General features: G+C 34.0%; 1 protein-coding gene across 2 annotated transcripts; it reads left to right on the top strand.

Annotated features, from left to right (window-relative positions):
* The first annotated feature begins 4,234 nt into the window (after positions 1-4,234).
* Positions 4,235-5,340, top strand: LOC138128392 (uncharacterized). Of its 2 annotated transcripts, none has more exons than XM_069044599.1 (8): positions 4,235-4,397; positions 4,449-4,521; positions 4,579-4,617; positions 4,670-4,711; positions 4,766-4,795; positions 4,846-4,881; positions 5,074-5,118; positions 5,184-5,340. In XM_069044599.1, exons 1-8 carry the CDS (start codon positions 4,380-4,382, stop codon positions 5,210-5,212), a joined length of 312 nt encoding a protein of 103 aa, XP_068900700.1. In that variant the 5' UTR covers positions 4,235-4,379; the 3' UTR covers positions 5,213-5,340. The 2 variants fall into 2 exon arrangements, with proteins under 2 accessions (XP_068900700.1, XP_068900701.1); XM_069044600.1 differs by having other exon boundaries at positions 4,239-4,397; positions 5,083-5,118.
* The last annotated feature ends 11,517 nt before the right edge of the window (positions 5,341-16,857 follow it).

Here is a 16,857-nt window from a genome sequence, read left to right as displayed (position 1 = left end):
TATCCTATCTACAGAATTGCCACATAAATTTTCGTACATAGTTGCCATACTTATCCACAATCATTTTGAATCACTCAATATTATGTAGAATTTGGAAAAAAATGTGAAAAACAAGGAACTGATAAATAAAAAGAAAAAGACAGTGAATTACAATATTTAAAGAGGAAGAGGAAGAACAGGATAAACATTAATTAACATTAAAGCTAAAGCAAAGCAGGAGATAAAATGAATACATTTGTGGAACAAAACAAAAGATTCTTGAGATACACTAAAATAGACTCAAAGTAATGTGACAGATACATGACACGATAAATAAATAAAACATAAAACAAATAAATTGAAAAGTATAATGAAAACACCTAAACATAAAAATGGAAGGTATAAGAAATGTGACAAAGGAAGAGAAGAAAAACTGTGATAGTAAAGAGAAAATAAGGAACAGTAAAAAATGATGAAAACGAATTTTAATTGAGGGGGTAAATAAATAGGAGGTAAAGAGACACATCAAGAATTAAAATGAAAATAATGTGAAAAAAAGGGAACTGAAAAATTGGAAGAACTAAAAAATATCCAAAAGAAAGAAGCAAATAAAAACGTTATATACAGGGTGACTTTGAAATTTGTGCGGGTTATTTTAACCACTGGTAGAACTCCACAATAGGTAAAGTCCATTCAAAAATCAAAAAACCACCACCTGTTGCTTTAGGTTGGTAAAATTTAAAAAACCCTAGGTAGATATTTTTTCATACTATGTTTGTAAGTATAAATTATGACATTTATTTTATTCAAAATAAAATTCAATTGCTTTGAATTTCGTTCATATTGTTTTATAAGCAGCACGTTTCATTTATTTATTGATTCTTATTATTTTTACTTAAACATGCCCAGAAAAACAAGACACTTAATAAACATTTAACCTCAAAATTACAAGTCTCACCAAATTTTACACTAGACAGCGTTGCCGATAGTAATTATCGAGGAAAATTCGACGTTGGTGGTTTTTTGAATGGACTTTAACTATTGAGCCAATAATGTTGATATTTTTCGAGAAAAAGAGGCTAAATTTTTTTTTAAAAAGTTTGGGAGCCACTGAATTGTATTAAAAAATGGGTAAAAAATCATAGTAGACTTTTTTGTTGTCATCTAATTCAAAATTAAGTCACTTTGACAAGAACCTCATTTTAAATCACAAATGGCTTTCATCAACCTGAAGAAAACTTGTTCTATGGCAAAGCCCCTGGACATTCAGAGCAAGCAGGGCAAACCTACAGTGAAAGGATTCCTGAAAGGATACTTCCCAAAGCACGAACCATTGTAAACGTTGCGCAGCATCTTCGTGATTTCGGGCGTTTCGAAATGAATAAACGCTAGCTTGGCCGCCAACGAGAACATTGCATTTTAGTTGCAGAAAAACTTCTTCACAAAATTGGAAACCAACCACGAACAACTACTCGGCGTCTTGCAAATCACTGGGAGTTTCTCAGTTTGGCTGCAAGTTCAAAAGGCCGCTGAGGAAATTCGTCAAAACAGAAGCATTCTGAATCGAGTTCGGCTTTCTTGGGCATGTCGTGCTGAAGCTTGCATTGCAAACGATGCCAGGCATTGCGAGCAACTTCTTTGATTTTCCATTTTATGCTTTTACTCACAATTACAGTCTTTTTACTTTGTTGTTTTCTGAATAAGTTGCAGGCACTATTTTATCATCACTTTACAAATTTTATCAAAGCTTCATGATGAAACTTAAAAAACTTTAACAATAAATAAAAATCAAACATAACGATGAATGACAGAGAAACTTTACATTTTAGGTTAGTCGTACGTCACAACTGCCCGCCAAATTTGAAATTTTACATTTATGTTTGAGCAATGTTAAATTGCTAGGTGATGATAATTGACAGTTGACAGACATAACCTGGGACTCAAGAACTTTTCATTCCTCGTGTGATTATCACCCTTGCTAAGATAGCAAAAAATCTAAATACAGGATTAAATCAGGAATCGAAATTTAATAATTGTATTTTTCTCAAGAAATTTTTCTTTAAATACTACATACTTTTATTTTTTTTGCCAATTTAATAAAAAATCTTATTTCGAAAAATGTTTTATAAATCGTATTTTTACGTCGACCGCGGCCAATTATGGAATTTTAACACTTTCGAAAATAAACTGATGCTCCACAACGCGAGCGTTTCCACTTTTCACAACATTTTCAATCCCCTTTGTTAACAACAATCCAACTTTTGAAGCACCCTCCAAAGCCAAAAATAGCTCAACTCTCCCTTCCCTGCCTAATTCCCTAATTCCCACCCTTGGGCGACAATACCGATCCCAACTCTGTGCCCCTGCGATATGAATTTTTTTTATTGAGTAACCGATGAGTTCCACCTAATCCCGTCAGGATTAACTCGTATTTCCGACACCAGTCCGCGTTCCAATCAATTAACTGTTGCGTTAACACCGAAAAAATAAAGCCTGAAATGATTGATAAAGCTCGCCCACTCCGGGGATCTGCCGGAGGAATTCCCCGACCGGTGCGGGCGTCTAAATGAATTTCGCACGCGAAAATTCGTTAGAGAACGGCGGAATTTTTAGCAAATTTTAAGCCGAGCGTGAAAGGAGTGCGCCCCAAGATATCGAAACGACTGATCAGATGAGGACACAACGGAGGGAAATTGCCGAGAAATAAAAGATTCGTGTCAGGAATCGAGAGACATTAATCAAATTTTGACGAAGTGTAGTTAACGATTTTATTTTTTATCCCCGGGGGCCGGTCTTTGTCGGCGCGCCAACGGGGAGCAATTAATCGAGGGGCGACAATTGTGCAGTAATGGTGGCAAAACTTTTTTACGTCAATTACGTTTCATCATGGAAAAGATATAAAGGCGGAGCAAAGTGGACTGCGAGCAATAAAAGACAATCATTTTTAATAAAGTTGCAAATTTTTTCGAGCGAGAGCTTTCGAAGCTGCTCCCAGAAGACCAGAAGAAGTGGAAAATGAAACTAAAAAATAAGAAGTTACAAAGAAAAAGTAGAAGAAGAAGAAAAAAATTTATAAGTAGAGATGAAATTTGTTGAGGGAATGGGGAGAAATAAGTAAAGAGAAGGTGATAGAACTGCTTGGAATGCAAAAGAGGGAAAGAACAGTTTACAGGAGGAAGAGGGAAATTTTTGATAGAAAAGAGAAAATAAGAAATTAAAAAAAAATAAAAAAGAAGCTTAAATGAACGGAGGAAACAAAAAGAAAATAGAGAGCTACATCTAGAATTAGGATGAAAAAAAGGGAAATCAAGGAACTACGGAATTAGAAGAACTAAGAAGCGAGAGCTTTCAAAGCTGCTCCGAGAAGATTTAGTGGATATTTGGTGAAGTGAAAAAAAAACTAGAAATGACGGAAGAACAGCAAGATTAAAGACGAAGTTACAAAGAAAAAATAAAAAGAAATTAGTATCGAAGTAGAAATAAAAATTTGTCGAGGGAAAGTGGAGAAATAAGTAAAGAGAAGAAGTATTGGGAATGCAAAAAAGGGAAAGGACAATTTAGAGAAGGAATTTTTTTTGAAATTTTGGTGGATTAGAAAGATAATAATTTTTGGAGGTCTTGGTGTGGAATTACGTAATTGTACCTAAGAAGAGTTAACAAAAAGAGCACTGGAAGAAAACAAATAAGGAAGGAATATGAGAAGACAAGAATAAAATGTAACAGAGACTTTGTAGAGAGAGTTTGGAGAGGAAGATATTGAATGGAAAGAAGAAGATAAGAGAAGGGAGAGGACAAGAAGAATAATTTTTGAAAGTAGGAAACGTATCAAGTCATGTTATTTAAATTTTAATGAAATGATAGCTTGAGACGTCTGGCGAGACACGACTCTACAACTGTTTTATGTGATTCCAATCTGCACTGATTGGGTACAAAGTATCTTGCAGGAAAACGAAATAAACCGAAAAACAAAAATAGCGTGACTGCAACGCAAAATAAACAAAAGTCTCATAAAAGAAGTGATAATGAGGAGAGAGTTTGACAAACTGATAAAAAAGTCAATGAAACTGATAATATTTGCCATAAAGATACGAGTATGTAGTATTTAATAATACTAATTAATGTTGTTAAGTCTGTGTGTACTCTGACAGACGAAATTCACCACACCAAAAAGTTTCCAGGACTGAGGTCTGGACGTCTCGCTGGCCATTTATTTACAAGTGCGAACCGTGACTAATGCACATGACTAAGAATAAATCAATTTTTGCAAAATATTTTCACAAGTAATTTGTGCTATTTTATCAAGCAGGAATTTTACAAAAGAAAATTCTAAATAATTTATTCGGTCTTGCGCGCTATTTAAGCAAGGACGTACGACAAGTCAGTTCAGTTTTACAAACGTGATGGACAAATCACTAAAGGTGAGTTAAGTCACTTCAATCGCTTTAGACTTTTTTTTTCGATTTGTACAGATGATCGCAATTCTTGTGTTATTTGTCTGTGTGGCAACCACTATCGAGAGCTCGCCTGGAAGAGACTTGCTGGGTATGGATGTTTACAGATTTTCCTCCAAGCTCACATTTTATTTATTTTCTTTTACAGGAACTAATAACATGACAGCATTTCCTTTGCTTGTGTCAGGTAATTTATTCGGTGACCCGTTTTTATTTTAGACACCAAGAAATATTTTCAGGAAGAAACACATCATCCACCCGTTCACCAGGACCAAGCACGAGTATGTATCACTTTTCTCACTATTGTTTCTAAATACGTTTTTTTTTACACACAGTTGTATCCAACTCAGCTTCCCCTAAGCTAGGTAAGCCTGTAATATTTTGTACACTGCGATACTTCAGACTTCATTTTCAGGAGCCCAATTGTCTTCCACCAGCCCACCTGGACTAGGTATGCTTGCCATACTATAGCTGGAGCGTTCGAATAGTAGAAAATGACTCGCGTCTGTCACGATAATGCTGAACTTGAGTACTTGGTCTTTCAAAGTTGTTTTTCATTTTTAAAAGTTAGTACGACAATTATAAGTCATTTTTTACCGTTCAGTCCCTCAAGTATACATTACATTTTTTGTTCTAATGCAAGATTTTGTAGAGGGAAATATGACTCTCGATACTTCATCGGGATCAGGTTTGTCTTTTGAACTAGTGTGACTTTTGACAGTTGAGAAAATTTTGACAAATGATCATTTTAAGATGGAAATGGAACAATGGGAGGTAACTGAATGCAACAATATTACAAGATTTCCTGTATGCTCAGATTCCGAGTATTTTACATCTAAGAAAATTATCATATTTATCTAATAAACATTTACAATAAATGGAAATTTAAAAGTTTGTTAATCAGTTTTGACTAACAGAAATTGATTGTTAATTTGTTTAATTTTTTTAAGAAGTATCAGTTGGAATTTTTTTTCCAACAAGATAATGCGCGTTCTCATTGTTGAGGAATTATAGTAAATAATAGTTTAAAAATGGAAATTATACTGGGATGCTCTAAATGCTCTACAGAGGATATGCTGAGACTATTTAAAATTGTATGAGAACGCGGGAAAAAAATTAAGAAAATGAAAAGTGAACGCATTTGCGCCAAAGTTAGCTAAAAAAACAGTGAAAAACATATTATAATGTTCATTGGTTTAAAAGGGAAGATATGTTAATGTCTACAATTGTGATTTTAAAGAGCAACAAGAAGGGGAATAAAAGATAGGTGAAAAAAATATTTGAAAATAAACTAAGAAAGGAATGAAAAATGAAATGGAAATAATATTAATCGAAAAAGAAAAAAGAAAATCGATAAATCAACGAACTTCAGAAAAAAAAATTAGTAAATATGACAATAATATTGCTCAATGATTTGTAAAAAATGTAAGAGGACAAAAACAATAAAAAGTTAAGAAGAAGACGTAAATAGGAGGAAAAGATAAACGTGAACAACCTTGAAAGAATGTATCGAGTGTTCATTTAAATTTATCCTTAAAGTTGGCATTGAAGAGTCGATTGTGAACACACCACAGTCTCCAGAGTAAAAACACAAATAACGCAAAAAGTGAGGTTAGATTTAAACAGCTGATCCGTGATCTGTAATCCGTGGTGCGTTCACAATCGATTCTTCAACGCCAACTTTGAGAATACATTTAAATGAACACCGGATATTACATAAGAAACAAAAAAGGACGAGCTGGCAAAAATACTACGATAGATATGGTTATAAAGATATAAATGTTTACTATAACAGAACAGAAGAAAGAAAAATGCAAAAAAAAAATTATTTTATTGTAAAAAAAATAAACGAAAAAGTAAGCGACTTAGAAATAGATAAATAAATATCACATGGAGCATGATATGATACAAAGAGCAAAGGACAAAGTTGAAAGTATAAATAATAAACAAAAAAAGATCACGAAAGGAACGAATGTAAATATAGAAAAGCCGGGAGGAAAGGAAGAATGTAGAAAGTATGTTTTAGAAATTGGAAATCTGAATATAAACAACAAAGAAAAAAAGAGTGGAAGTAGAAATGAAAAAATTCTTTTGGTAGAAAAAAAGAGAAACAATTAGGTGTATAATTTTAAACAATTTACTGTAGAGGTACATAATTTTTTCTATTAACTTCTTTGTATCCTTGAAGAAAAAACCCTCAAAATTTAAATTGAATTTTCCCAAAGCAAAGCATCAGAGTAAGCACATTTGCCGTTACCAATCTTGCGTTTTATAAACTGTCGCTGGTTGCCTGTCTTTTTCTACGAATTTTTGAAGTATAGATTCAGATAGTTATTTCGAGGAAAACGTTCTGAAAGATATCCTCGAAGAGGTTAGAATGGCCTAATTGTTTTAATTGCTAAACAATCTAGAAAGAAACGTGAAATGGAATACCAATTATTCAAAAAATGTTTGGCGGAAAGTAAAGCCAAAAAATCACAAAAGAATTTGGATAACGTGTCAAGTGCAATATACAGAGTGTATCTGAAATACGTGTGTTAAATTTAACACGTAGCGGAGCTTGTGAAATGAAACGTTTTTTCTATTTGAATTTTTTACGAAAAAGCGTTACAAATTGATTTAAAATTTTAAATAAATTAGCCATCAAAATGTAGGTATACCCGTCTATGGGTAAAGGCGAAAATTTTCGGTTGTGATAGAAACAAAACAGTTACATTGTCATAGAAAAAATTAAATAATTAAAATTAAAATTCTCATGGTTAGAAAGAAATAGAGACTCGTTTGGTAAAAATTGGAAGGCAAAAAATCTTTTGCAAAATGTTATAGAGAAAAGTTTCATAAATTGGAAAGTTTTTCCACTGATTAAAATTAACATATGTACGTATTTCAGATACACCCTGTATTCTGTTTTAAGAACACCGCTGGCGAATAAGGACAATATCTGGAATCAATTTGAATACTGTCGTAAGGTTAACAGAAATAAATAAATTATGATTTCTTCATATAAATCAAATCACAAACTATTCAGAATGTTATTTTTGACAAATTTTCAGGAAATTTTTACTTTTTATCCTTAGGGGGTGAACGTAATTTTATTCTCTACGTTAATAGAAAGATGTTTCTACATATAAAAAATATAAATGTATTTATTGTTTTCAACTGTCATAAATCCTCATTTTTCTCCTTTGTAAACTGCCTCTTAACTGCCCTAAAGCAAAATGAGCAGATAACGAACCGTTGCCCTAGACAACACATTCAACGTTACATTTCTGCCAGGTCTTGAAAAATTTGTCTAAACTGTCAAAAGCAAATGCGAAACCATTTTCAAAAGATTTGGGAGTTTCAGGGACGTCGTTTAAAACAATAAAATTTTGTATGCAACTCGTTTCTGTGTAAATTGGACTTTTCTAATTGTCCTCGAGGCCTTAAAACCCTCGCTACGCTGGTGTTTTAATCTTGTCCCTCGGGCAATTAGAAAAGCCCAATTTACACAGAAACTCGTTGCATAAATAACTATTATCTGTGGCATGTATTTATTTGTAAAATGAGGGTGAAAACAAAACAAACATTGTTGAAATGAATGTAAAGAAAAAGAACAAAGAAGTCTGTCAAGCGCAAAGGGGAATGAGAAGAGGATGTGAAAAAATAAATAACAATAAAAAGAATTTAGAAAAGATAGAGATGCTGCATAGTTGTAGCAATGAGTGGAGCGAGATAAGGACAACAGGATTAAATTAAATTCTGCTTGAAACTTTTATTTGCTTGACCGATTTTCGATTCGAAAAAAATTCCAGTCCGAATCGTTTAACACACTTTCCAAGCAATAATTCTGTTCAAGGCTCCAGGAGCGAAAATTTTCAAAATCATCCTAAAAATAGCACCGATAAATTAACACATTTTTCATTGCCACCGCCAATCATCCTTAACCTCTTCTATAGTCCGAAGATCAAGATGAAGGCGACCGTTAAGCACCGGAAATTACCAAGCACACTAAAAATGTAAGCAAATCCCGAAGCCATCACAGGTCCTGGAAGACTACTCCCGTCACGACACGTCAAACAATTGTTTTATTGCTCTTACGCAAAACAATATGACAAACGAGCCTCGCATCTGTCTCGGTCCTTAAATTGCCGCCAAATAAAAATAATATCGCCTCGAACGATATTTTTTATCGCCCCGAATCATATTTAACCGGCGGACGCGTCTCTTTCGCCACCGACCATTTTATTATGTGTTTGATTTTTATTCGGCCATTACGCAAAATAAAAACACCGTCTATGTGCAATAATGATTTTAGGCTTATCGCTGCAACAAATGTTTATTGTTTCAATAAAAGTTGACACATGTGTTATCTGGTTTTTCTCATTTTCTCGATCGTCACGTCGATAAAAGGCGGGGGGCGTGTGCCCCCGACAAATAAAAAAGATAAGACGAAGTATGCAAAGTGTCACGTCCTCGCGATCATACTCGTACTTATTTACTTGGGCGATCTTGATCGCGCAAAGCGCGAGCACGCAGGAGATTAGACGCGATTATCGCGCACCGATTCGAGCTTTTCAAATCACACGAGTTTATTGCTTTTCAATTGCGATCGGTGCGGTTCGAATTTTAATGGAATCGAAGGAAAACAGTGACTTAACCTTCCACAGTATTGCTCAAGTAATTAAGGTGTCACATGACAATAACAATGTTATGGTCGAAGTTATTACGTTAAAAACATTGCCAAGTGTAAATGTGCAGCAATCTCGGGGAAACAAGGTCGCGCAGGTTAAAAATACACCGATTTCGTGATAAAAGCAGTTCATTTAAAAATAAACTGAAGTAATGAAAATAATAATGTTAACGATAGCGACATTCATGTAATATGTTTACGGTTTATAGAGATGGAAAGAAAACTTAATTAAGACGAGAATTTGAAAAAAGACCTGTGGAAGGGGATAAGGAAGAAAGAAAAGAGAAAATGGAAACAGGAAAGGAAAGAGAATTGGGGGAAAAAGATTCAAGGAAGACAATGAAAGGGAGGTATAAAAAAAATGACAAGATAATGAGCAATGATAATCTGTATAAAAAAGACGCAAGAGGAAAAGTAAAGAATTTATTTTTTAGCAGAGATAAAGATAATTTGGTTAAAAGAGAGTGAAGAAAGAAATGAAGAGAAAAGCACCAAGAAGAAAAGCATACAATGTATACCTACCTAGAGAAGTTCTTAGTAAAGTGTCTAGAGATGTAGTAAAAAAAATTACATTTTGGAAAGGAAAAAGCAAAAAATTAGTAGGTATATTTGGAAGAAAGAAGAAACAAACAACATATTAGGAAAAGTACGAAGAGAAATAAAGTACATAACAGTAAAGAGTAAGAAAAGATCACAGGATAAGATAAGGATATTGGTGAGAAAAAAAGTGTAGAGTAGAAAGATGCTATAAAGAGACTAAGAAAAAGAATTAATGCTGAAAGACACGCTTTTATGGAGAAAAAATAAGAAGGATAAAAGGATGGTTGAAAAAATTCATGTGTGAAATGAGAAATGAAGACAGAGGAAATAAATTTGGATGGAAAGAAGATAAACGAAAACTGAAAGGACAAAAAATCTTTACCAAACTGCAGCTGCAACAGAATTGATTGAAATATGCTTAGAGAATTATGTATAAGAAATTCCACTACAGGAATACCTACAAATGCATAAATAGTATATTATTAGACTAGTTTAATAAGAGATTCCATTGTAACACGAGTGCTACAATAATGTTTCTTATCAAACAAGTATAATATACTTTTTTTTGCTTTGAATTATTCGGTTTTTTTTTAAGGAACTCGATAGTATCTAGGGAGTTTTATTGCAGCTTGCGATAACACTGGAAGCCATTGTGACTATCAATCTTCACGATAACTACAATCCTAGTGCAACTTCAAAAGGCAATTAAATTTTGGGATTTCCTTACTATTTTTTGATTAAGTTTATTTGGTCTGTTTTGCAACAGGCTCTATTTTTAAAATGTTTTCGATATTACAATAAGTTATGAGCAAAAAAATTGATTTGAAATTGTAGGATCTACATGATGTGAAGTAAGGACAGAACGGGAGGAAAAGCGGAAAGAAGAAAAGCGTTTAGAAGAAGAGAAAATAAGACGAAATAAGAATAACGTAACTACCAGATATTTAAGCAAAGTTTCCATTTTTATTTCCTTTGAAATTTTATTATATTAATAAAACACCAACTAGCAACACAACAAGCGTCAAAAATATTATTTCAGCGTACAAACAGGCTATAAAATATCATAAATGATTCATACTTCCAACGTAACTCCCATTGTTTTTTCTATTTGGACAGAAATACACGATTTATGACGACTCATGCTCTAGTTTGCATCACATTTCATAATTGCGCCGTGTAAAAAATTTCAAAAATCTATTCCCCTTTCGGAATTTGCCTATCAACGTGCATTCCAGCTGGCTCCTCCGTCACAAAACTTCCAAACATTCCCCCAACAGAATTCCGAAAAAGACAATAAAATCTGCAAGTAGGATTTCGATTCGAGTATTAATAAAAAAGTGTGACGCAACTAATATAATAATTGAAGTTCACTCTGCAATCAGCCATCTTCCACTCGATGAAGAGGGTATCGACATGAATCACTGTCGATCTCATCGCTATCGCATTCCGTTGGACATTTCGAAAAAAATCTAATTCGTCGGATTTAGATCGAGCTTGTCTATGTCACGGTTCGTTGGCGGCGAGCGTATCACGCGAAGCCGCCATGAGAATCCCCTAATCGCTTTTCCCGCCGAAAAAACTGTCACAAACACAACGTCAAAGCGCTAAAATAGAGCAGACGGGATCGAAATTGCTCGTAAAAGTACTTAGATATTCGCAAGTGCGATACCACTTTTTACAAATTACTTGCAACATCTGTGCGGCGGGGTCAAATTTTAACCCAAATCGGCCGATAAAGCGGCCGGCTTGTCCGATAAAATTCTCCGTTCTTGCTCACAAATTAGTTTTAATTAGGAGCTGGCTGATAAATCCATTGATAAACGGCTTGTAGTAAACGTCGTCGTAGTAAATTTATTTATTGGGATACGTTTTATTTGTTTATTTCTGTCGCAACCGGGACCGAATCTTGTTCGTCATTTCCGCTTACATATTTCGAGCGGAATCGTGTTCGTTCAGTCCGAAATTTGTCTGTTATTGGCGAGTTCCGAGGGGAAATGAGGGAAACGCAAAGGACGGTGGCCCGAAGACTTTCGAGTTCTGCGATCCCGGCTCTAATTGCGATAATAACGTTGCGAGGGTCAGGACGAGACAATTATTTACTCGTCCGGCGAAAAACAATCGGGCTGGTTAACAAATTCCTACAAATTTGACTCTTGTGTTATCTTAATGAGAACATAAACAGAAAACATCGAGTTCAAACACATTTCATGTTTAAACAGTTCGATAATGGGGCACGAGTGGTGGCGACGGTTTACGCACTTTCGACACCTACCACAAAGTGTTACGTCATTGGGAAATTTGAGGGGCCGAGCCGGTCCTGTCCCCCCACACGAAAACCGCCAATCCGTGATAATAATCTGAAACAATGAGTGTTTCACTTAGATTATCTGATTTTATCGAATTACGCCTGATGTATACCAGTTTTAGCTAAGAATCTTGAACCAAAGGGAATCCTAACCTCACATTTTGTCTCAATTTAATTACTTGACTGACGGACAAAATCTTGAATGCAACAAATTCCGACGAGTAAATCTGTAAATGTCCCACTAAAAAACTAAATATTGTCACAAAGATACCGAAATTACAAAAATTTACCATTTCAATTTTCAACGGTTTTAGGTTGGTAGTAGCAGTCAGCGGGAACAAGTGATGTTGCGCTTCTGGAAAATTCTTGTTTTAGTGTCACAAAACTCGATATTGTAGTCAAAATAGTGTTGTAATGACTCGTTATGGGTCCTCGTCGAGGTAACTGTATTCGTGCAGATTGCCCTCATGGTAAAATTCGAGATTATGGTCTTTTCAAGTCTTGAATTCTAGCGCGGCTTCTAGATCCGACAAATTAATCTTCACTTCTAGTAATTTTGTTTATTTGTAGAACAATGTTGGCGATACTGGACACAAACGGCAATGAAAATTACATTTCATTTTTGGTCTTCTTTCCCCAAATTTAAAATTTTTGATTGATTGAAAATCACGAGCGACGCTTTTTATGATTCAACGCTCGAAATATTGCGGTGGCACCTGTGGGTGTGGACTACTCGACTACTCTAGTGCAAAGGAGCTACCCAGCAGTGGTAGGTCATTTACTCATTTGTTTTCTTCCAAATTGGGGTTATGTTTACATTCGTCACGGTTTGAAATTTTCTTTTACGTGAACCTCAAATACACTCTTTATGACGCAACCCCAAGAATATTGTAAATAGGAACATTTGTGCGACGCAATTGCAAGGCATCGGTAGGTCAATTATTTCAAAATTATTTGAGGTTATGTTGACGTGTTGTGTGGACACGGCGCGGGGTAAATCTTCAAGGTTTGAATTTTTCTAGACAAACCAAAAACAAAAACCCACACGCTCAGCAGCCCCAGATCGATAAATTGTATTCAATGATTCAGTATTAATGCACGTAATGTAAACAAACAGCTCATTTCTTGACTCTGGTGAATTGTTTGATTATAAATACAAGAATACGCTTTTGGGAATTTTTGGGGAAGTGACGCGGCGTAATTGCGTAAACAATTATTTGACTGTTTGTATTAAAATCGAAAGTATTGAAATTATCAAATTTTGCAATAGGCCAATGGAAAACAAAATTTATTATTGTTTTTGAGAAAAAAATCTTGAGAAAATTTCAAAATAAGCTCTGATAACATTCGCATATCAAGCAGTTGGTGTTTCATAATGAAACATAACGAAATCTAGTGATAATGATTTTTTAAAATATTCTCATTGTTTCAGTGCAGTTTTTGATTAAGTAAATTGATAAATATTTCAATGTTTGGAGACCATGTGGAGTTATCAATGGTTTAACTAACTCATTACATAAATAAACCTTTAAACACACGTGTAATATCTTGAATTTAACTAGTAGGTAGCACATACCGGGTAACTTATAATGATTGAAATTATTTTTATTCAGTTGGCAACACATTGAGCATTTATGTTGGTACACTTAACTGTCAAATTCAAATATGACAGTTCAAAAGTCAAAATAAATCAAATTGTAATTATCACGATTTATTAATTTGCAAAAAACTTAACCTAGAAAGCGAATCAACAGACAACTCTTTGACAAATGACTAGGCGTACCAATTATTCGGAAGTGCCAACCCATTAAATTTGTCTCAATCATTAAAAGTCACCCGGAATATGGGAAATACGACATTACCGTCGTTCAAGCTCAAGTTAGTATTAACCTCATAAAAAAACTGGTAAGAAATTTTCTTTTACAACTTTTTAAACAGTTCAACGAAAATGTGATTCTATGGACAAATTTTACTTGAAAAAATATTTGTGTTTTTTTTTTCTGAATAAACCTTTGTTGCTTTAAGGAAGTTGGAGCGGTCACGAAATGAACAATCTTTTTAAAACGTAAAAGTTTAAAGAAGTATTTCATAAAAATCATAAAAATTAAGAAGAATTGCATTTTGCGAGTGAGATGTGCGAGTGTTCGTCGAAACGTGCTGCACACGCGACTCATCCCCACCATCTGGGAAAATACTGTGATTATTTTAACTTGGGGAAAATCAGTATAACTTCATTGAAGAATCACGTTTTCGTCCAAAGAGCATCGATTTTTAACACGTGTTCATTTCGAATAGGTGGAGTGGGTTAAAAGGGTATCAACTGACTCATACATTAATTAAAATAATCCACGTCCTGTCTGTACGAATTATCATCAGGACGGTCTTGCATTTTTCTGTAATTAGAATAACGATAGTTTTTTTTATTATTTGTGTCTTGGCGAATGTGTCGTTCAACTGAAGGTTATGTCACTTTGCAGCAAAACTGCACCACACTCGGCCTCACTCTTACCACGTGAAGAATGATGAAAATCGTTTTTTATTGCAAAATAGTTGAGAACGGATAAAATGTGTAACGATCCAAAGGTGACATTTTAGTTTCTATCCGATTTTTTTTTTTTGTCGTCTTATCATTAAAAAAACTGGAGTAATCTGTTCTCTAAAAGTGTTCCCGGAACAAAATTCGAGGAGAAATGTGCTCGATTTTATTTTATTTTTTAATGCCAAAAGATAGATTCAGCGGTAACTCTGTTATACTTTTGAACAATTGGAGAACAGTGTTCATAAAAAGAAGTAAATGTTTCTGCGAACTGTCTAAAACAAGGCGTTAATCCAACAGTGGCGTGCAAACCTATTCTGGGATTATCGCCACCCTATTGTGTATTTATTGAATTTAGCTAGCAATGGCCATCATTTATTATGGAATAACCTAAGAGGTAAATAATTGAATATCTCTTAACCTTTATCAATTAGTTCGACGCCACTGTATTTTGCCGTCTGAAAGAAATTCTCAGTGGAAATAGGGTTTCGTGAGATGAAGATGTTAAACATCAAGTGAAAATTATTCAATTATTGGTGTGGTAATATCTACAATTTTGAAAACCGAGAATGGAACTGTGCTTAGAAGAATTTAAAGGACACTCTCCAAATGTGTCCATCCTGCAGAAGCAGAATGTTTTTTACACAGCAAGGTTAGCTGCATGGATGTCTAATTCCTAACTAGAGTCCAATTTTGACCCTTTTGCGATGACGTCATTATCTATCGGGTGTTCAAATGAAATCCTGGGCTGAGTAGGCGTTGGAAAAATTAAACCGTTTAGAACAGTGTAAAGTTTGAATTTCCCGCCGTTTGACACGAATGACATTTGTTTATGTTTAATCGGGACATAATTGAATATGTCTGTTTTGAGCAAAGGCTACCCTTAGATATTTGGTTCGAGAATAGGAATCGTTAGGTTATTGTATTTTTAATGTAAAACATTACAAATAAAGAAAAAATAAGGATTTTTTGGCCCTAAATTTTAAGTTAGCTGCCAACATACTCCAATTAATCTACGCTTTAAAAAAGCATAACAATTGACGGTTTCCAACGCCTTCCCAGCCCAGGATTTCATTTGAACGCGCGCTAGTAACTTCACGTATGTTTGAGCTAGGATCAGAAACAATTTTGAATTGATCATAAATAACGTATTCAACAAGAAATGTAATTTGTAATCGAGCATTTGGTAAACAAATAAACAAACTTTGCACAACATTACTTATTTCAGTCCCAGTTGTTATTATTAAAATTACTGTGACTTTTCAGTCAAAATGTTACAATCATGTTACAATTTATCCCAGTCTCCCCTACCTGCACAACCAAATTCAATTACATACTTATATTGTGTAGTTCATTCCAAAATATAAATCCTCTCGAATAACTGCTGAGATGCATATTTAACAGTTGAAAGTGCCATTTAGAAATTTGGGGTTTTTCGTTTTTAATCTAGCACTCCGTAGGTACCTATATTAAAAAAATATCTACTAAATTTTTTCAAAAAATTATTATTTATACTTAGATACACCAAGGGACGTATCTTATCTCTATCTGCATACATATTATTATTTTAAGTTTATTTTTCAAACAAATAAAACTGCTTACTTATTTTTTGTTTTATAAATTTATAAAACAAGAAAAGATAATTCGTATGAAAACAAACAACATGCTGCAATTTGTAATGGTTATGTTTATTCGAAAAACAAATTATGAAATTTCATTTTTTCAATTATGTAGCTATCCTTGTTATACAGGGTGACTTTGAAAGTTGTGCAGATATTTTAACCAGTGGTATAACTCCACAATAGGTAACGATTGAGCCAATAATGCCTTATACAAAAGTTGATATTTTTCGAGAAAAAATGGGTCAAAAAAAATTATAATAGACCTTTTATTGTCATTTAATTTAAAATTAAGCCACTTTGACCAGAACCTCAATTTAAATCACAAATGGCTTTCACCACCCTGGAGAAAATCAATATGGTTTTGATCTATGTTGAAGCCCGTGGACATTCAGAGCTAGCATGACAAATCTACGGTGAAAAGTTTCCTCAAAGCAAGGAGGTTAAAATAGCCTCCTTGGTTGTACGTCAAAACTGCCCGCCAAATTTGAAAATTTTCAGCGGTTCCCAAACAAATCGATTCCTTTGATTCTCTTATAAACTTTTGTATAAGGCACGTTGGGTTATTTTACCTTCTTTTATTATTATCCCTTCAAACTGACTAACTGACTGATTTCAACACATAAAATGTAGCCTCAAAGCTTGAACTCTATTACGAAGATTTGTCAAATAATCTATGTAAAAAATTAAATATGTAGGTAATTTTTTATTTCTATTGCCGAGATGAATATCTCCATTATCTCTCGATCTCCGAT

This window comes from Tenebrio molitor, chromosome 4, assembly GCF_963966145.1.
Source record: "Tenebrio molitor chromosome 4, icTenMoli1.1, whole genome shotgun sequence".
In the NCBI taxonomy this organism is placed as follows: domain Eukaryota; kingdom Metazoa; phylum Arthropoda; class Insecta; order Coleoptera; family Tenebrionidae; genus Tenebrio; species Tenebrio molitor.
The sequence above is the reverse complement of the archived record's forward strand: the minus strand, read 5'-3'. Positions and strand labels throughout refer to the sequence as shown.